At 32.7% G+C, this 21842-nt stretch overlaps 1 protein-coding gene across 1 annotated transcript in view; it reads left to right on the top strand.

Moving 5' to 3' along the window:
• Window positions 1-21842, top strand: part of LOC143245660 (uncharacterized) — a 92054-nt gene that overhangs the window by 17699 nt on the left and 52513 nt on the right. Inside the window, exons 6-9 of the mRNA XM_076492009.1 lie at window positions 1170-1553; window positions 11088-11177; window positions 18926-19042; window positions 20329-20484. Coding sequence (XP_076348124.1) covers window positions 1170-1553; window positions 11088-11177; window positions 18926-19042; window positions 20329-20484 — 747 coding nt within the window. The remainder of the gene's footprint in view (window positions 1-1169; window positions 1554-11087; window positions 11178-18925; window positions 19043-20328; window positions 20485-21842) is intronic.

The following is a 21842-nucleotide window of genomic DNA, read 5'->3' on the forward strand; positions in this document are numbered from 1 at the left end:
ATAGCTGTGTTATCCCTGTATTGTTGTTTCCATTAATGTGTGCATAGCTGTGTTATCCCTGTATTGTTGTTTCCATTAATGTGCATAGCTGTGTTATCCCTGTATTGTTGTTTCCATTAATGTGTGCATAGCTGTGTTATCCCTGTATTGTTGTTTCCATTAATGTGTGCATAGCTGTGTTATCCCTGTATTGTTGTTTCCATTAATGTGTGCATAGCTGTGTTATCCCTGTATTGTTGTTTCCATTAATGTGTGCATAGCTGTGTTATCCCTGTATTGTTGTTTCCGTTGATGTGTGCATAGCTGTGCTATCCCTGTATTGTTGTTTCCGTTGATGTGTGCATAGCTGTGCTATCCCTGTATTGTTGTTTCTGTTGATGTGTGCATAGCTGTGCTATCCCTGTATTGTTGTTTCCGTTGATGTGTGCATAGCTGTATTATCCCTGTATTGTTGTTTTCATTAATGTGTGTATAGCTGTGTTATCCCTATATTGTTGTTTCCATTCTTTTTATTGCTGCCATCCCTACATCATTTTAAGTTTACAAAATGTTTATTATTATTTGTTATAAATTAAAATATTAGCTGCTTTTAGCACTGCTGTAATAAATCTCCCATCCATCGAAAGTTTACGAAAATATCTTATGTAGATTTAATGATCAAAATTTTCTTTGTATAGGTGGTAAAATATTAAATTCACGTAAAAGCAATATAAGGCTAAAAGAAAATTGATGGCCAGTTAAACTTATAGTTCATTAGCAAATACTCTGCAAAGCAAAGAGGTATCATGATATCAGTAAAGTTTGACCAAGTAATATGAACTTCCCTTTTAAGATATACTACATAGTATAACAGTTGGTAGTAGTTAACTGTTAGTTTCATTATTGATGGCTCTGTAGTTTTTAAACAATTGTTTTAATGATTTGTGTGACATGAGTTCAGACAAACAAATTAATTTAGAAAATTGTAAATCTGCAAGCTATGGTATAAATCTATGGTACAGTATCAAAGTTGATTTTTTTGTTCTGTAGGTGGTGTAAATCTGCAAGCTATGGTATAAATCTTTGGTACAGTATCAAAGTTGATTTTTTTGTTCTGTAGGTGGTGTAAATCTGCAAGCTTTGGTATAAATCTTTGGTACAGTATCAAAGTTGATTTTTTTGTTCTGTAGGTGGCCTTGAAAAAATTAAAGATCTTATAGAAAGACAAAAAAAAGATTTCACAAACAGAGCATCTGTAAATGTTGAGGAGATACAACCACCAGTTGAAGTCTTCATGACTCCAAGACCCAACAAAAGCCCAGATCTAGATTTTAAGAAAGAAATTTTCAAATCTCCGGAGCCGAATGCTACAGATTTGCTTTCTGAACCACATACAGAATGTACTTCTCCAAAGAAGGTTGATGTTGAGATACAGACAATTACTCATAATGTCTCACGAAGAGTGGCTGCAGCACCTTCCATTCCAATTTACCGGGGATTTAGTGCTTATGGAAAAATCAACACCAAAAAAATCCTTCAAGAGGGGAAGCAAGTTAAAGAAAAACCTGAAGGAAGTATGTTATATTAAGTGTTGTATGTTGTATTAAGTGTTATAGTTATATTAAGTGTTATAGTTGTATTAAGTATGTTATATTAAGTGTTATATTAAGTATGTTATATTAAGTGTTATAGTTGTATTAAGTGTGTTATATTAAGTATGTTATATTAAGTGTTATAGTTGTATTAAGTGTGTTATATTAAGTATGTTATATTAAGTGTTATAGTTGTATTAAGTATGTTATATTAAGAGTTTTAGTTGTATTAAGTGTTATAGTTATATTAAGTATGTTGTATTAAGTGTGTTATGGTTATATTAAATGTTATATTGTATTAAATATGTTATAGTTATCATAATCAGTTGGTTTGTACCTTTTCGTAATGCACTTTTGATTTGATAAATTATGTACTGTATAGGGAGGTATGTGTAGGTAAATATCAATATTGTACATTAAATCAAATGTAGTTGACAAAATGTATTCCTAATGTAAACCTATATATACTCAAACTCAGATTTGGCAAATGTATTTAAAACATAACTGTATGTTGAAGGTATGACAAGAACTCGATAAATAGTTACTGAGCTGGAGATAAAGTAAATAATTTAAAACTTGCTTTCAATGATCAGCTTCTGATGATAGTATATGTGAAAGTTAACCTGTCATACTAACATCAACAAGTCTAGTAGATCCACTACTGTTTATTTTTGTTGATGATAGTAGCTGTGAAAGTTAACCTGTCATACTAACATCAACAAGTCTAGTAGATCCACTACTGTTTATTTTTGTTGGTGATAGGTTCTGTGAAAGTTAATCTGTCATACTAACATCAACAAGTCTAGTAGATCCACTACTGTTTATTTTTGTTGATGATAGTATATGTGAAAGTTAACCTGTCATACTAACATCAACAAGTCTAGTAGATCCACTACTGTTTATTTTTGTTGATGATAGTATATGTGAAAGTTAACCAATCATACTAACATCAACAAGTCTAGTAGATTCACTACTGTTTATTTTTGTTGATGATAGGTTCTGTGAAAGTTAATCTGTCATACTAACATCAACAAGTCTAGTAGATCCACTACTGTTTATTTTTGTTGATGATAGTATATGTGAAAGTTAACCTGCCATACTAACATCAACAAGTCTAGTAGATCCACTACTGTTTATTTTTGTTGATGATAGTATATGTGAAAGTTAACCTGTCATACTAACATCAACAAGTCTAGTAGATTCACTACTGTTTATTTTTGTTGATGATAGTATATGTGAAAGTTAACCTGTCATACTAACATCAACAAGTCTAGTAGATTCACTTCTGTTTATTTTTGTTGATGATATTATTGACTTGTCTGTAATGTTACTATATGTTTGTCCTTACTGATCCTCGTGTTTAATTATAGACTTGTCTGTTTTGTTACTATATGTTTGTAATTAATTATAGACTTGTCTATTATGTTACTACATGCTTATAATTAATTATAGACTTGTCTATTATGTTACTACATGCTTGTAATTAATTATAGACTTGTCTGTTAGGTTGCAATGTGTTTGTCCTTAGAGATCCTTGTGTTGAATTATCTACTTGTGTATTATGTTACTGTATGTTTGTAATTAATTATAGACTTGTCTATTATGTTACTACATGCTTGTAATTAATTATAGACTTGTCTGTTAGGTTGCAATGTGTTTGTCCTTAGAGATCCTTGTGTTGAATTATCTACTTGTGTATTATGTTACTGTATGTTTGTATTTAAGTATATACTTGTCTGTTATGTTACTATGTTTGTATTTGATTACGTACTTGTGTATTATGCTACTATATGTTTGTAGTTAATTATATACTTGTCTTATGTTGCTGTATGTTGGTATTTAATTATAGACTTCTCTATTACGTGACTATATGTTTGTATTTAATTATAGATAATCTATTTTACCATATTTTTGTCCTTACAGATCCTTGTATTTAATTATAGGCTTGTCTACTTTATTAGTATATGTTTGTCCTTACAGATGCTTGTGTTTAGTTATATACTTGTGTGTCATGATACTATATGTTTGTTTAGTTATATACGTTTCTATTATGTTACCCTATGTTTGTATTTAATTATATATCTGTTTATTATGCTACCCTGTGTTTGTATTTGATTATATACTTCTGTATTATGTTACTATATGTTTGTATTTAATTATATACTTGTCTGTTATATCACTATATGTCTCTAATTATAGACTTGTCCATTATGTAACTTTATTTTTGTCCTTAGAGATCCTTGTGTTTAATTATATACTTATGTATTATGTTACTATATTTTTGTATTTAATTGTATATTTGTCTGTTATGTTACTATAAATTTTTATTTATGTACTTGTGTATTGTGTTACTATATTTGTTTAATTATAGACTTCTCTATTATGTTACTATATGTTTGTCCTTACTGATGATTTTGTTTAATTATATACTTCTCTCTTATGTTACTATCTCTTTGTCCTTACTGATCCCTGTATTTAATTATATGCTTGTCTGTTATGTTACTAGGTGTTTGTATTTAATTATATAGCTGTTTCTTATGTTACTACATGTTTGTATTTAATTATATACTTGTCTATTATGTTACTCTTTGTGTTTAATAATGTACTTGTCTGCCATGTTACTATATGTTTCTATTTAAATATATACTTTTTAGTATATTACTATATGTTTGCATTTAATCATATACTTGTCTGTCATGTTACGAAATGTTAGTATTTAATTATAGACTTGTCTCTTAGGCTACTGTATGTTTGTATTTAATTATATACTGTCTTTTGTGTTGCTGTATGTTTGTATTGAATTATATACTTGTCTGTCATGTTACTATGTGTTCGTATTTAATTATATACTTGTCTATTATACATATGTTTGTATTTATTTATATACTCGTCTGTTGTGGTACTATATTTTTGTGTTTATTTATATACTTGTTTACTCCTCGATGTGGATTCCTGTACGTGGTGAGGGACCCCCAGGGAAGGTTCTTTTCTTTCAGTTTACCTCCTCTGGGATCTAAACATCCACCCACGTGTTTGCCGTGCATGGCAATCCATGAAGGGGAGGAGAGGATCCTGATGGTTGAGGGGTCAAACCCTAACACACTACTTTGGCCTTGGGGTGGCCCTCCTTGTGTCAATTGGCTGGTCCACTCGGGCTAGGGTCAACCAAGTACTAGTGTTGGATGTTCTCAACATGTGTTGTGGACATTATATCTGATGGTGGTGTTTGAGTATAGTGCTCACGAAACCCTGGCATTGCTGCAGTGTTCTTGTTTGACATTGTAGTGCATCCCCTTGTAGGGCTCCATGATGGGTTGGGTCAGTGGGCAATGAAATTTCCCTTTCTTTATTATGGATACTTTAATTAAAAATCGTAATAAAATAATGAAAAAACAGTCTATAGGTAAATGATCATGTCTTGAAGATTCTGAGCAGCAATCCTTACCATTTGTACCACCTATTGTACCTCACTTTCTTATATTACACTCACTTTCAGACAAATCTTCAGGGCAAATGTCTCCCTTTTTCATTCAGAAGGGACTAGAGGGACCTGCTGGATCTCCAAAGTCAGTAAAAAGGCTTCGATCTGGTGATATATTGGTGGAAACATCCACATCTCAACACAGTGAACTCCTGTTGCTTTCAAAGGTAATTTGGGATATACTTATAGAGATTACATCTCTCATGCTCCTTTGAATTCATCATGATGAGTTATTATTGAGAGGGATTTGAAGAACATCCCAGAGTCAGAGATTCTTGCTGGTTTCTTCACCCAAGTAGTTTCTGCAGTGAGACGTATCTCTACTCACAAAGATGGAATTATGGTGCTGACCAATGTCCTCATTCTGACATTTACGTTACCCAGTCCGCCTGCCACTATCAAGGCAGGGTATCTTAATTGCAGAGTATGGCCATACATTCCAAACCCTCTCTGATGTTTCCAGTGTCAATGGTTCGGTCACTCAAAGATGTCATGTCTTGGTTCCTTGACGTGTGCTCGTTACAGTGGCAAGGACCATGATGGCTATCAGTGTGAAACGGACCCTCATTGCATCAATTGCAATGGCTCTCACCCATCCTACTTTTGTTCTTGCCCTAAATGGTTGGAAGAAAAAGAGGTGCAGCGTTTGTAAACGATTTATAACATTACCTATTTTGAGGCTTGAAAATTGCTGTCTACTACCTCATCTCAGATGCATGCTGCTGAACTTTGTTCCACAGCTACTGTGGGAGTGCAGACAGTACTTTTTGTGCCTCTTAAAGAATTGTTCTCCAAACAATTGAAAAGTTTTTTCACCTCCATGGTTAAAAAAGTTGATGAATCAACTTTAACACCTATCTTTGTCCCTTATATACATTCCACTAAACCCCAAGATCAACATCCTTTTGTTCTGGGTACAGGCATTTCCTCGGATCCATCTTTCTCTCTCACCCCAAGATGTAAAACAATCATTTGTTCATGTCCTCAGTCTATGGAATCCCCTTCCAACAGCAAAGACCTGCCTAATTGACCCAGGGCAGGATTCATGGAGGTTGACAGACCTCTCTTGAATAAGGAAAAAAAGTCGTGGTTGTAAAGAGAAGGGTTCTCCGCCTAATTCGCCTACACATAAATAAAAATGGCCACCCTGATACAATGGAACTGTCGAAGTTTACATTCCATTCTGTTTGTCTCTTTACAGGAAACATTTCTGAAACCTATCAATATAGTCACCTTTTGGCTGTTTTCTTTACAGAGAAATGACAGGCTGTGTGATGGACGAGTGCATGGAGGGGTGGAACTGTTTGTTGATCAGTATGTACCCACCCTGTCTTTGCCATTTGACACATCCTTGGAAGCTGTAGCCATCTGTGTTTTTTTAGTTCATACCATCACTATTTGTTCTCTCTATCTGTCACCTGGAGAGACATATGATCCATCAGACCTTGATGCTCTCATTGAACAGTTACCATCTCCATTTTTCATCATGGGGGACTTTAATGGACATCATCCCCTCTGCTATGCTCTCTGATCACATCTTTACTCTTTTCAATACTGGTTCTTCTACTTATTTTCATGCACCTAGTCAGTCCTTTACTGCTATTGATCTCTCAGTTTGCTCCACTTCACTATTCTCCCATTTTTCATGGAAAGTTGACAATAATCCACGAGGCATTGATCATTTTCCTATCATTTTGAGAGAGACTGGCTGTGGTTGTAGGGTGGCACCCTACCCATGTGCTCTGGTGGAAAGTGGATCACGCAAACTAGTCCTCTTTCACTGGTCTCACAGAATCCGATCTTGCCATCGTCTGTAAGCCATCAATAGATGACTGTGTGGCAGAAGTAACTGACTGTATTATACAAGCAGTTGCTCGATGTATTCCTTAAACCTCAACACATTTTCCGAAGATATTCCACACTCTCGAATCGCAATACTTTCCAACTGGCCTATGCACATGCTCGGGTGGGTAAGACGTCAAAGCCAGAAGGAATCTTGGATTAAGTTCACAAGTGATATATCTTTTACCACCAGTTTCAAAGTTATATGGGACAAGATTCGAAAGGTCAGTGGCTAATATAATTCTGTCCCCCTCTCGATCTTGCACTCTGATAGTCAGGAAGTAATTGACACCCAGAGCATTGCCGATACTCTAGGTGACAGCTTTTGCTGGGTATATAGCACTTCTGCTTTATCTTTCGCCTTCTTAGCCATCAAGACTCGGGCAGAGCAATCATCTTTATAATTGTCCCTTTACACTGGTGGAACTCAAACTGGCAGTACATTGGTTGGACCTGAGGATGTCCAATATGATATGCTGTGCTATCTATCTCCTGCTTCTCTTGCTATTCTTCTGATTGTTTTTTAACTGGATCTGACAGGAGAGTGTTTTCCTGATGCCTGGGGCCATGCTATTGTTCTACCTTTTTCTATGCCTGGGAAGTATCCCAAGATTTCTTTAAACTACTGTCCAATTGCTTTGATGAGCTGTCTCTGTAAGACCTTAGAGAGGATGGTTAATGTCACTCTTGTTTGGTTCCTCAAATCAAACAACCTCCCCTCATCCACCCAGTGTGGGTTACGACGACAGCACTCTACCATGGACCATCTGATTTCATTTGAAATGTCAATGAGAGAAGCCTTTCTCAAATGAGAACATCTTGTACCAATATTCTTTGACATTGAGAAGGCTTATGACACAACATAGAGGTGTGGCACTTTTCGAGACCTCCATATATATGGGTTACGTGGCCATTAACCCATTTTTATTAAAATGTTTTTGATTGAAAAAGAGATTCCAAGTTTGTGTGTGTTTGACACTTTCCCATTCTTTTCTACAGGAACTTCGAGTCCCTCAGGGCTGTGTTCTGAGTGTCACACTTTTCAGTATAAAAATTAATGCTATCACTGAACAACTCCCTCTCACTGTTGCAAACAGGCTCTATGTTAACGACTTTCACATCTCATCTCAGTCGTTGAACGTGAGGTATATGAGCGGCAGCTACAGAATGTCCTCAATCATTTACTGAAGTGGACCACAGCAAATGGCATTACCTTCTCTTTTTAAAACCATTTGCATGCACTTTTGCCGTAATGGGTTATTCACCCTGATCGTGAATTTCAGATCAGTGAGGTTGTGCTTCCTGTGTCTCTGAGACTAAGTTCTTGAAGTTTATCTTTGACCACACATCAGTAGGTATGGTTCAAATGTACAAGAGCATTGAACATCCTCTGTGTCCTCTCTACCACCATTTAGGGGGTGGATCAACATTCTCTGCTAAAGATATATTGTGCTTTTATTTGATTGAAACTCGACTATGGATCACTGGTCTATGGCTCTGCTAGACCATCAGCCTTAAAGATGCTAGATCCTATTCATCATCAAGGACTTTGGCTGTGCACTGGTGCTTTCTGCACTTCCCCAGTTTAGAGCTTTATAAATAGAGCCTCATGAACCTTCTTTGCACCTCCGCTGTTTGCAACTGTCTTTACTATATGCTTCAAAACTTCGTTCTTCACCAAAGCATCCCACCTAGGGTTGTGTTTTCCTTCCTTGATGGGCTATGCTTTTTCAAACCAGATGGTCTGCCATTGCTCATTTTGGCCTTCGTATCCAAGCACAGTTAGGTGAATTGGGTCTGTCCTTGGATAACAATGCTGTATCCACTGGTCAACAACCCATTACACCATGGCTTCTTATAGCCCCCAGTTATGACCTATCTTTAAGTCATTTGAAAAAAGTAGACACTCCTGATTGGAAATACTGTCTGCTATTTGCTGAACATCTTTCAAACCATCCTTCCATTCCTATTTATACAAATGGCTTGAAATCATGTGACTGTGTGGGCTCTGCCATGGTTTGTTCTGGTTCAGTGGTTGCGTGCAGAATCCTCTCTACAGCTTCTGTGTTCACTGCTGAACTGTGTACAATTTCTCGTACCCTGGATCACATAGAAGCTAAGCAGTTCTTGAACTTCACGATTTATACTGACTCACTTAGTTCTCTACTGGCCCTGTTCTCACCGATATTCAAAACCGATTGGCCCATTTCTCTTTAACATCTACTTCTGTCCAGTTTTTCTGGATACTGAGCCACGTTGGTGTTCGCAGATGAGCTTGTCAGCACTACAGCTAAGAGTCTATTTGCTCTGGCACTATCACAGCTGTGCCTTTCCCATACATCGACAATTGTCCTGTATTTAAGGCTCAGCTCCGTGCCAGATGGCAGTCAACTTGGAGTAAGCAACGCAAAAACAAGCTCTTCCAAATAAAACCCTATATTGGACTTTGGCTGTCTAGCTTCCACAAGGATTGGAAAGAAGAAGTTGTTCTGACTAGACTATGCATTGGTCACAGTTTTTAACTCATGTTTTCTTTTATCTAGAATTGATGTAACACTCCTATCATAACAAGCCATATTTTACTTTCTTGTCATTGTTACGATTCACAACAATAGCACCATTTTAAACATGTTCTGTCCCAAGGTTTGTCCATAACATTAGACAGTGTTATTGGTGATAATGATAGTGTCCACCATGGTATTGTTTTAAAGACCAGTAATCTTTTTAATGCCATTTAAGTTTTTTTAATGTGTACATTACACCTTTTTAATGTGGTTCCTTTTTAAAAATCACAGTTCATCTAGTTTGATTTGAAATTAGAAACTGGCCATAACATTGACTCGAAACAAGGACTGGAAAGGCCAACTTCAGGCGACTGACAGTTGTTTTTGTACTTATGTGTTAGACTTCCTGGCGAGTTATGATTATTACAGTCATGCTACAGAAAGTTTTTTACAGTTTGAATTACTGTAGATTTTCTCTTGACCAGATGTAAACTTTGGTTTTATGCTATTTATTTATTTTTTTCACTTTGTTTTGTTTTGCCTTAATTTCCTTTTATGAATTTTACCAAATTTACTTTTACCTTTTTACCTGACGTTTGGCACAGATAACCTATCTGCGTTGTGCCATAAAACACTAAATCACCCACCCACCCATATACTTGTTTATTATGTTGCTGTATGTTTGTAATTTATTAGACTTGCCTCTTATGTTACTATATGTTTGTCCTTACAGATCTTTGTGTTTAATTACAATATGTTTGTATTTAATTGTATAATTGTCTATTATGTTACTGTATGTTTGTAATTAATTATAGACTTGTCTGTTATGTTTCTATATGTTTGTATTTAATTATATACTTGTCTGTTATGTTTCTATATGTTTGTGTTTAATTATATACTTGTCTGTTAGGTTGCAATGTGTTTGTATTCAATTATATACTTGTCTATTGTATTACTATGTGTGTATTTAATTATGTACTTGTGTATTATGTTAGTATATGTTTGTATTTAATTATATACTTGTGTATCATGCCACTATATTTTTGTATTCACAGATCCTTGTGTTTAAATATATATTTTTCTATTATGTTTCTATATGTTTGTCTTTACTGATCCTTGTTTAAGTATAGATTTTTCTATTATGTTACTATATGTTTGTATTTAATTGTATACTTGTGTATTGAGTTACTATATATTTGTATTTAACTATACACTTCTCTCTTATGTTACTGTATGTTTGTCCTTGCTGATCCTTTTGTTTAATTATTGGTGTGCCAATTATGTTACTATATGTTTGTATTTAAATATATAATTGTCTATTATATTACTATATTTTAAAGAACTTTTGTAAGCTTTTACACTATTTTTTTGTGAAATTAAATTATTAAATATAGCTGACTAACTGTATATCCCATTTGTTTCACATCCTACTCATTTATTTTCATTAGAAATGCTTAATTTGATTTAAAATCCATAGCAGACTAAAGAAAACATGAGAATAAACAAGTGCAATCTGTGAAAATGCAAGTCATTTTTTAACGTAATTATGAACAATGATGAGTGTAGCTGAAGCTTTCAAGTTGCTATTTCATGGTACTTTAACCATTATATGAGTGTTTATCTTAATTAGGAAATAACATGTAATTAACATATAATGCTAATAGTATATTTTTACTTTTATCTCATCAGCTTCCAAAGAAAATTCTAACACCATAAATATTTCACCTGGAAAAAGGATTAGGAAAAGGAAGAAAAGTTCCAAGGTGGCAAACTCCAATTGTAAGTAAGAGTTCATCTGTTCTTTAAACCCAATTGTAAGTAACAGTTCATGTGTTCTTTAAACTCTTAACTGTAAGTAACAGTTCATGTGTTCTTTAAACTCTTAACTGTAAGTAACAGTTCATGTGTTCCTTAAACTCCAATTGTAAGTAACAGTTCATGTGTTCTTTAAACTCTTAACTGTAAGTAACAGTTCATGTGTTCTTTAAACTCCAATTGTAAGTAACAGTTCATCTGTTCTTTAAATTCCAATTGTAAGTAACAGTTCATCTGTTCTTTAAACTCCAATTGTAAGTAACAGTTCATCTGTTCTTTAAACTCCAATTGTAAGTAACAGTTCATCTGTTCTTTAAACTCCAATTGTAAGTAACAGTTCATCTGTTCTTTAAACTCCAATTGTAAGTAACAGTTCATCTGTTCTTTAAACTCCAATTGTAAGTAACAGTTCATCTGTTCTTTGAACTCTTAACTGTAAGTAACAGTTCATCTGTTCTTTGAACTCTTAACTGTAAGTAACAGTTCATCTGTTCTTTGAACTCTTAACTGTAAGTAACAGTTCATCTGTTCTTTGAACTCTTAACTGTAAGTAACAGTTCATCTGTTCTTTGAACTCTTAACTGTAAGTAACAGTTCATCTGTTCTTTGAACTCTCACTGTAAGTAACAGTTCATCTGTTCTTTGAACTCTCACTGTAAGTAACAGTTCATCTGTTCTTTGAACTCTCACTGTAAGTAACAGTTCATCTGTTCTTTGAACTCTCACTGTAAGTAACAGTTCATCTGTTCTTTGAACTCTCACTGTAAGTAACAGTTCATCTGTTCTTTGAACTCTCACTGTAAGTAACAGTTCATCTGTTCTTTGAACTCTCACTGTAAGTAACAGTTCATCTGTTCTTTGAACTCTCACTGTAAGTAACAGTTCATCTGTTCTTTGAACTCTCACTGTAAGTAACAGTTCATCTGTTCTTTGAACTCTCACTGTAAGTAACAGTTCATCTGTACTTTAAACTCTCACTGTAAGTAACAGTTCATCTGTACTTTAAACTCTCACTGTAAGTAACAGTTCATCTGTACTTTAAACTCTCACTGTAAGTAACAGTTCATCTGTACTTTAAACTCTCACTGTAAGTAACAGTTCATCTGTACTTTAAACTCTCACTGTAAGTAACAGTTCATCTGTACTTTAAACTCTCACTGTAAGTAACAGTTCATCTGTACTTTAAACTCTCACTGTAAGTAACAGTTCATCTGTACTTTAAACTCTCACTGTAAGTAACGGTTCATCTGTACTTTAAACTCTCACTGTAAGTAACGGTTCATCTGTACCTTAAACTCTCACTGTAAGTAACGGTTCATCTGTACCTTAAACTCTCACTGTAAGTAACGGTTCATCTGTACCTTAAACTCTCACTGTAAGTAACGGTTCATCTGTACTTTAAACTCTCACTGTAAGTAACGGTTCATCTGTACTTTAAACTCTCACTGTAAGTAACGGTTCATCTGTACTTTAAACTCTCACTGTAAGTAACGGTTCATCTGTACTTTAAACTCTCACTGTAAGTAACGGTTCATCTGTACTTTAAACTCTCACTGTAAGTAACGGTTCATCTGTACTTTAAACTCTCACTGTAAGTAACGGTTCATCTGTACTTTAAACTCTCACTGTAAGTAACGGTTCATCTGTACTTTAAACTCTCACTGTAAGTAACGGTTCATCTGTACTTTAAACTCTCACTGTAAGTAACGGTTCATCTGTACTTTAAACTCTCACTGTAAGTAACAGTTCATCTGTACTTTAAACTCTCACTGTAAGTAACAGTTCATCTGTACTTTAAACTCCAACTTTAAGTGACAGTTCATCTGTTCTTTAAACTAATTGTAAGTAATGGTTCATCTGTTCTTTAAACTGTAACTGTTAAGTCACAGCTTATCTGTTATGTAAACTTTTAACTGTAAATAATGGTGCATCTGTTCTGTAAGCTGTTACTGTAAGTAAGCTGTTAAGTCACAGCTTATCTGTTATGTAAACTTTTAACTGTAAGTAATGGTGCATCTGTTCTGTAAGCTGTTACTGTAAGTAAGGGCTCATCTGTTCTGTAAGCTGTTACTGTAAGTAAGGGCTCATCTGTTCTGTAAGCTGTAACTGTAAGTAACGGATCACTTGTTCTTTAAAGTCTAACTGTAAGTAATGGTTCATCTGTTCTTTAAACTGTAACTGTAAGTAACGGATCATTTGTTGTTTAAACTCTAACTGTAAGTAACAATTTGTTCTGTTGTTTAAACCCCAAATATAACTAACGGTTTAAGTATTCTTTAAACTACAACTGTAAGTAATGGTTCATCTGTTCTTTCTGAAGATATTCTAAGTAAAATTCTGGTATAGTATCTTATCTAGAATGCTGTTAATTATGTGTGTAAAAGCAATTTTTCATGACATGATGTAATGTCTTTATATACTTATTGTTTTAGTAAACTAACATTTGTGGATTATCAATAAACCTGTGAAGTGTCATACTTTAACAAATGTTAAACTAATTATTTCATTTTAGTTTGGGTGACTAGTGTAACAAAACTGTATTGTAAAGGAATACTTGTAGTCAGGTGTGTGTTTGTGTTTCTGTGCATGTATCTTGAAAACTGATAATGTTAGGAAAGTCAAGACAGGACAATCCTCTCCAAATTTGGTCTGGATCTAGTGCCTTTATCATTTTGAATGATTTTTTTATAACAGGAATGTTGGGCATTTTTAACAATTTGTAAAGGCTTAGCCATCTATGGCAAGCAACAAATGAGTGCAAAGTTTATAATTAGAAGGGGTAATAGTTTTCAGTACTAATTTTCTAAATTTTAAGAGAAATAATTGAAATTTGAGAGCTCATCTATAAATAGTAATAGTGTATATTTATATGTAATGTATTATCATCAAAATGTGACTACATATTACAAAAGACTAGACCACTAAAGGCCATTAGATACAGTCATATGTGCCAAGTCATTGTGGTTTCTGTAATTTTAGTCATATGTGGCTGAAAGTCCAGTAATATAAAAATAATAAATATTATAGATGTGTATTAGTTGTATATTTAAGCTTGTTAGACAAGACATTTTGTTTTTTGTAATTTCTGGTCATTCTATATGAAAAAAAGTGTAACATATATTTTCTAATTTTTTATGGTGGTTTGAAAGATTTTGTAAAGAAAACTATTTGTTCACTATCTGGAGGTTATAAATATTTTGTAAAGAAAACTATTTGTTCACTATCTGGAGGTTATAAATATTTTGTAAAGAAAACTATTTGTTCACTATCTGGAGGTTATAAAGATTTTGTAAAGAAAACTATTTGTTCACTATCTGGAGGTTATAAAGATTTTGCAAAGAAAACTATTTGTTCACTATCTGGAGGTTATAAAGGTTTTGCAAAGAAAACTATTTGTTCACTATCTGGAGGTTATAAAGGTTTTGCAAAGAAAACTATTTGTTCACTATCTGGAGGTTATAAAGGTTTTGCAAAGAAAACTATTTGTTCACTATCTGGAGGTTATAAAGGTTTTGCAAAGAAAACTATTTGTTCACTATCTGGAGGTTATAAAGATTTCGTAAAGAAAACTATTTGTTCACTATCTGGAGGTTATAAAGGTTTTGTAAAGAAAACTATTTGTTCACTATCTGGAGGTTATAAAGGTTTTGCATGTGAAAATTTAAAATCTTCTGATGTATTAATTAGCCCACATCAAAACTTGTGCAGTTTTACTAACAAGTTTCTTTTCATTATACATAAGTACAATACAGTCCTAGAAAAATGTAAATAATAAATTGTTAATTAACTTTATCAGTGAGCCTGAGTGAAAACGTGTGCAATCACACAGCCTAGGGCTGACTACATAAAGTTTACCAGGAAAGAAAAATATATATTAATTTAGTTTTAAACCTAAATCATATGTAAATTTATTGAAGTTAAAAATAAAAACCTTTTCTACAATGTGGACACTAAATTAAGAAATCGTCAAATATTTCTCCAATTTTATTGTCTAGATATTTCACTACACTTTCAGTATGCAGACAACATGAGGTCATGCTGTAACAAATTGCTCTATAACATCACATAGTAGTTGAAAAATACACAAACAAGATGGTTTCCAGCAGGCAAATAGGGCTACAAAACTTCTCGCCTGATGTTTATTGCACTTAACCCTATAGAGAGAGGTACTACCAGTTTCTGCATACATTACTAGGTTTTACTTAATCACATTAAATATTTGGTGAAGCTACTTTATGATCAATGTATACAAATAAAGTTAGAATTAACATTTACATTATTGTTGAAAGTTTCATGTTATCTGAAGTTTAAATCCCTTATTTCAGAAACTATTTTCAAACTTTAGTTATCTTGTCATGTGATGCTTAACTCCACATAGTCTGAAATGTAACTGAATATACTTCTACAGTTACACCTTAATTCTATGTATAGATATAAACTTTCTTAATTGTTCTGTTTATACATTCTGCTTTTATCTCCTTAGCACAGATCCATAGAAACAAGAGGTAATTTTCTTTAAAATCTTCACAGAAGTTGTGCCCACTTTATATACAAGTAGTAGTGATTTTTCAACCAGTTATGCTTATGATGGTTATAGCCAATAAAAGAGCATGTTTGAAAATACAATTTCCCAAAAAAGTTATATAAAGAACTAGTCAAACTACTTTATGCAATGCTTCTCATATAGAAATGTGTTAGGTTGGCAGGTAGTTGAATTGTATTTAGGTTCTATCTTTAAGTTATGTGTTATTTATGTTTTAAGATACATATTTGAAAGATTTAATAACTTTTAAAATATAAACCATCTCCTTGGTTCACGAGGGTCAGCAAGTGTGCCATTCTTCTGGTGGCTAAACATTTCTTAGTCTATCATATTGTAATATTGGTCAGGGATGCCCATGATGATGTGTTGAATGAAAAATAAGGCTGATAACAGGAATATAGGATAAAACGGTATAAATAAAGGATATGTGAAATGTAAAGACGTATAGTTAAGAATGTAGGATAAAACGGTATAAGTAAAGGATATGTGAAATGTAAAGACGTATAGTTAAGAATGTAGGATAAAACGGTATAAATAAAGGATATGTGAAATGTAAAGACGTATAATTAAGAATGTAGGATAAAACGGTATAAATAAAGGATATGTGAAATGTAAAGACATATAATTAAGAATGTAGGATAAAACGGTATAAATAAAGGATATGTGAAATGTAAAGACATATAGTTAAGAATGTAGGATAAAACGGTATAAATAAAGGATATGTGAAATGTAAAGACATAGTTAAGAATGTAGGATAAAACGGTATAAATAAAGGATATGTGAAATGTAAAGACATAGTTAAGAATGTAAGATAAAATGGTATAAATAAAGGATATGTGAAATGTAAAGACATATAGTTAAGAATGTAGGATAAAACGGTATAAATAAAGGATATGTGAAATGTAAAGACGTATAGTTAAGAATGTAGGATAAAATGGTATAAATAAAGGATATGTGAAATGTGAAGACGTATAGTTAAGAATGTAGGATAAAACGGTATAAATAAAGGATACGTGAAATGTGAAGACGTATAGTTAAGAATGTAGGATAAAACGGTATAAATAAAGGATACGTGAAATGTGAAGACGTATAGTTAAGAATGTAGGATAAAACGGTATAAATAAAGGATATGTGAAATGTGAAGACGTATAGTTAAGAATGTAGGATAAAACCGCATAAATAAAGGATACGTGAAATGTGAAGACGATAGTTAAGAACGTAGGATAAAACCGGCATAAATAAAGGATATGTGAAATGTGAAGACGTATAGTTAAGAATGTAGGATAAAACCGCATAAATAAAGGATATGTGAAATGTGAAGACGATATAGTTAAGAATGTAGGATAAAACCAGCATAAATAAAGGATATGTGAAATGTGAAGACGTATAGTTAAGAATGTAGGATAAAACGGTATAAATAAAGGATATGTGAAATGTGAAGACGTATAGTTAAGAATGTAGGATAAAACGGTATAAATAAAGGATATGTGAAATGTGAAGACGATAGTTAAGAATGTAGGATAAAAGCGGTATAAATAAAGGATATGTGAAATGTGAAGACGATAGTTAAGAATGTAGGATAAAACCGGCATAAATAAAGGATATGTGAAATGTGAAGACGATAGTTAAGAACGTAGGATAAAACCGTATAAACAAAGGATATGTGAAACGTGAAGACGATAGTTAAGAATGTAGGATAAAACCGGCATAAATAAAGGATATGTGAAATGTGAAGACGATAGTTAAGAATGTAGGATAAAAACCGTATAAATAAATAAAGGGTATGTGAAATGTAAAGACGTATAGTTAAGAATGTAGGATAAAACGGTATAAATAAAGGGTATGTGAAATGTAAAGACGTATAGTTAAGAATGTAGGATAAAATGGTATAAATAAAGGGTATGTGAAATGTAAAGATGTAGTTAAGAATGTAGGATAAAACGGTATAAATAAAGGATATGTGAAATGTAAAGATGTAGTTAAGAATGTAGGATAAAACGGTATAAATAAAGGATATGTGAAATGTGAAGACGTATAGTTAAGAATGTAGGATGAAACGGTATAAATAAAGGATATGTGAAATGTAAAGACGTATAGTTAAGAATGTAGGATAAAACGGTATAAATAAAGGATATGTGAAATGTGAAGATGTAGTTAAGAATGTAGGATAAAACATTATAAATAAATGATAAATGAAACGTAAAGACGTAGTTAAGAACGTAGGTAAATTAGCATTTAAAGTATGTACATATTTCTTTTTAAACATTTTGTTCCATTGTATGTTGATGATAATAGCTAACAATGGTGATGTGTGAGATATTTTATAAAGACACGTTAAGAAAGCTTAGATTTATCTTACAATATTGTTCTCCATACCAGTTGTACTCACTGGGTACTCCACCCTCTCCATAGAGTTAATGTCTTGACCTCAGTGTTGCTTCAGAAAGGAAAATCTCATCGTATTCTGTGGTGATGTGGGCTGAGGGGATATTTTTATACAAACTGTACATCTCTTGCTGTGCAAAAAGATTGACAGAGAACATAGTGGTGAAGGGTGTGGTGTTCTTCTAAGGTTTGGTTTGTTCTTACAACAATAAACGTAAGAGAAGTGGACTCTCTTATTGAAGATTTACAAGGACCATTGTTGTGTTAACCTGTTTTCATTGTCACTTCATGTTTGTATTTTCATTGTTAACACACATTTTTCTTTGTCCTTATTGGTGTGAGAGCCTAGTGTTTGTTAGACTGACCTTTCTAAAGGGGGAGGTAATTTCTATGTGTTTGTGTAGTTGTTGATACCATTTTGTATGTTAGTGTTGTTGGGCAAGTTGTTGCTTTGGGGTAAAGTGAGTTATTTTGTAAGTGAGTGACCAACTTGGATTCTACATCTACATATGTATGATACATCAAGCTTTCATGTATTGTACAGAGATTACAAGGGTTTCTATAGTCCTCTTTTCACAAAAGATGGTGCTTGTGTCTTTATATACATAAAAATACTACAAACTAGCATCTTGTTATTTTTTTAAATTATCCTTTCTCTGGTATAAAATGATAATAAAGGAGTTGATAATCAAATAAATTGTTGTTTTTGATTATAGATAACTACCTTATTTAACATACTTGCAAATATCACACATTCCTCCTATATGTTCTGGTATGTTAACAGTAATAACTCCTGCGACATGGCGTGAAGAAAGAGCTTTGGTCCTTCAGAAGTTAGGGATGGTACGTGTTCCAGGTAGTCCACGTACCAGAGTCAGCCAGTCTTCCCAAGTAAAGAAAGGTGAGCTCAGAGATTGACTTAGCTGATAAACACAGATAATTGTGCACAAAATGCATTCATAGTGTCTTCTTACAATATTTATTACAACTTAAAAGTTGTAACTTCTCCTTCTGCTCTAGGATGAAATAAATAAATATATAAAAGTAGACCAGCATGTGAGTGAAACACTTCTTTATGTTGGTGACTTTATAAACATTGAGTGTTTTTGATATATTAATAAAAATAAAGATTAATAAAAGAGACTGTATAAATTTTAAAAATTTGTTGTACATACTGGAGGGATTTACCCGTGTTCTTTTACTAATATAATTGTTTAAAAGTACCATGTGTACCTTTACTAATGTAATTGTTTAAAAGCATCTTGTGTACCTTTACTAATATAATTGTTTAAAAGTATCAGGTACTTTTATTATTGTAATTGTTTAAAAGTGTAATGTGTACCTTTGTTATTGTAATTATTTAAAAGTGTAATGTTTACCTTTACTTATTTAATTGTTTAAAAGTGCCATGTGTACCTTTACTTATTTAATTATTTAAAAGTCTCATGTTCCTTTACTAGTATAATTGTTTAAAAGTATCATGTGTACCTTTAATGTAATTGTTTAAAAGTATCATGTGTACCTTTGTTAATGTAATTGTTTAAAAGTATCATGTGCACCTTTACTAATGTAATTGTTTAAAAGTATCATGTGCACCTTTACTAATGTAATAGTTTAAAAGCATCATGTTTACCTTTTACTAATGTAATTGTTTAAAAGTATCATTTGTTTTTTTACTAATGTAATTTGTTAAAAGTGTAATGTGTACCTTTACAAATGCAATTATTTAAAAGTATCATGTGTTCCATGACTGATATAATTGTTTAAAAGTATCATGTGATTATTTGGTAACATAATTTTTTAAAAGTGGAATATGTACCTCTACTAATATAAATGTCTAAAAGTATCATGTGTAACTTTATTTATAAATTGGTTTCAGAGTATCATGTGTACTCTATTAATAACCAACTTTGAATAGTTGTGAGCTGTCATGTTAAAGGTTAAACTGTTATACTCTGGTTTTACTGTTAAATTAGGATTATTCTTTAGGTTTGGCATTAGTTTTTAAGATGTTTCATTAAAGTTGAATCGTACGTGCCAGTCTCATGTACGGAGAGCTCTGTATTTTATGATGCTCTGACTAGTCAAAAATGAACTTGAATATACTGATATGGAGAGTGGATATTAGTTTGCTGTCTGTTAAAAGTTTTCTTATGAAACCTCATATTGAGGAATAATTTATTTCAGCTACTTTCCAAGAGAAGAACAAAGAAGTTCACAGCTTAGCAGGTGCTGAACTAGACAGAATTAAAGTTGCTACAGAAACACGTGCAGCAGAAAATAAGATTGCTGGCAGTGTTCGAGCAGTATTGAAAGACTTGCAAAGCTGTGATGCTGAGAGAGGTGAGTTCTCTTGTACAAGTGTTTGGTCTAATGGGATGAAACTTGGCTACCAAATTTCAAACTTTTTGTTATTGATTGATAAATTTCAATAAGTATAACATATCAATGGAGTAGCTATAGATAATTTACCTTTGATTTATATACACCTTTCCCTGACAAAAAAATTAAAAAATAACCAGTGTTTTATGAAATTGAAATATTATTTAGTAGAATTGTCTTTCATCAGGAATGCAATACATAATTTTATGTTAATACTGTAGTAAATATAACAGATCTTGTGTATGTGTGATAGAAGAAATCTGTGTAACATTTTTATATTCATTAAATATTTACAATATCTTGACATAAGAACTACGCTGTCCATAAAACCATAACCTGCTTTTCAAAACCACTTTAGTTTTATCCCATAAAGCCACACCTTATTTTTACAATGACTTTAGTTTTAACCTGTGAAGCCATGTTTTATTTTTACAACCACTTTAGATTTAATTCATAAAGCCATACCTTATTTTTACAACAACTTTAGTTTTAACCTGTAAAGCCATCCCTTATTTTGACAACCAGTTTAGTTTAAACCCATAAAGCCATACCTTATTTTTACAACCTCTTTAGTTTTAACACAAAAACTCAAAGCTTACTTTTACAATAATTTTGTTTTAGCTCACAAAGCAATAACCTGCATCTAAAAGTATTTGGCTATTAACCCACAACACTAAATATAAAACATTTGAATATCATATTAAAAACTTAAACTCTCAAGTCTAATCCTCAGACAGGTTTATATAAAAGATATTGTAGTCCTAAAGACCCCTGAACATCAATGTGCAAAGGAAACAGTAAGTAGTGTCATAAGTATTTCAAGTACTTCTGTACCTAGCAAGTTGATATGAAAGTGTGTGAAGTGTGTTGGTATTGTATTGATTTCTAACCTCTGTACCTAGCATGTTGATATGAAAGTATGTGAAGTGTGTTGGTATTGTATTGATTTCTAACCTCTGTACCTAGCAAGTTGATATGAAAGTGTGTGAAGTGTGTTGGTATTGTATTGATTTCTAACCTCTGTACCTAGCATGTTGATATGAAAGTATGTGAAGTGTGTTGGTACTGTATTGATTTCTAACCTCTTTATCTAGCAAGTTGATATGAAAATATATCCACTGTGGTTATATTGATTTCTAACCTCTGTACCAAGCAAGTTCATATGAAAATATATCCACTGTGGTTATATTGAAGTCTAACCTCTGTACCTACCAAGTTCATATGGAAATATATCCACTGTGGTTGTATTGAATTCTAACCTCTGTACCTAGCAAGTTAACATGAAAATATATGCAATGTGTTTGTATAATGTTGATTTC

This window comes from Tachypleus tridentatus, chromosome 2 (genome assembly GCF_004210375.1).
Source record: "Tachypleus tridentatus isolate NWPU-2018 chromosome 2, ASM421037v1, whole genome shotgun sequence".
In the NCBI taxonomy this organism is placed as follows: Eukaryota; Metazoa; Arthropoda; class Merostomata; order Xiphosura; family Limulidae; genus Tachypleus; species Tachypleus tridentatus.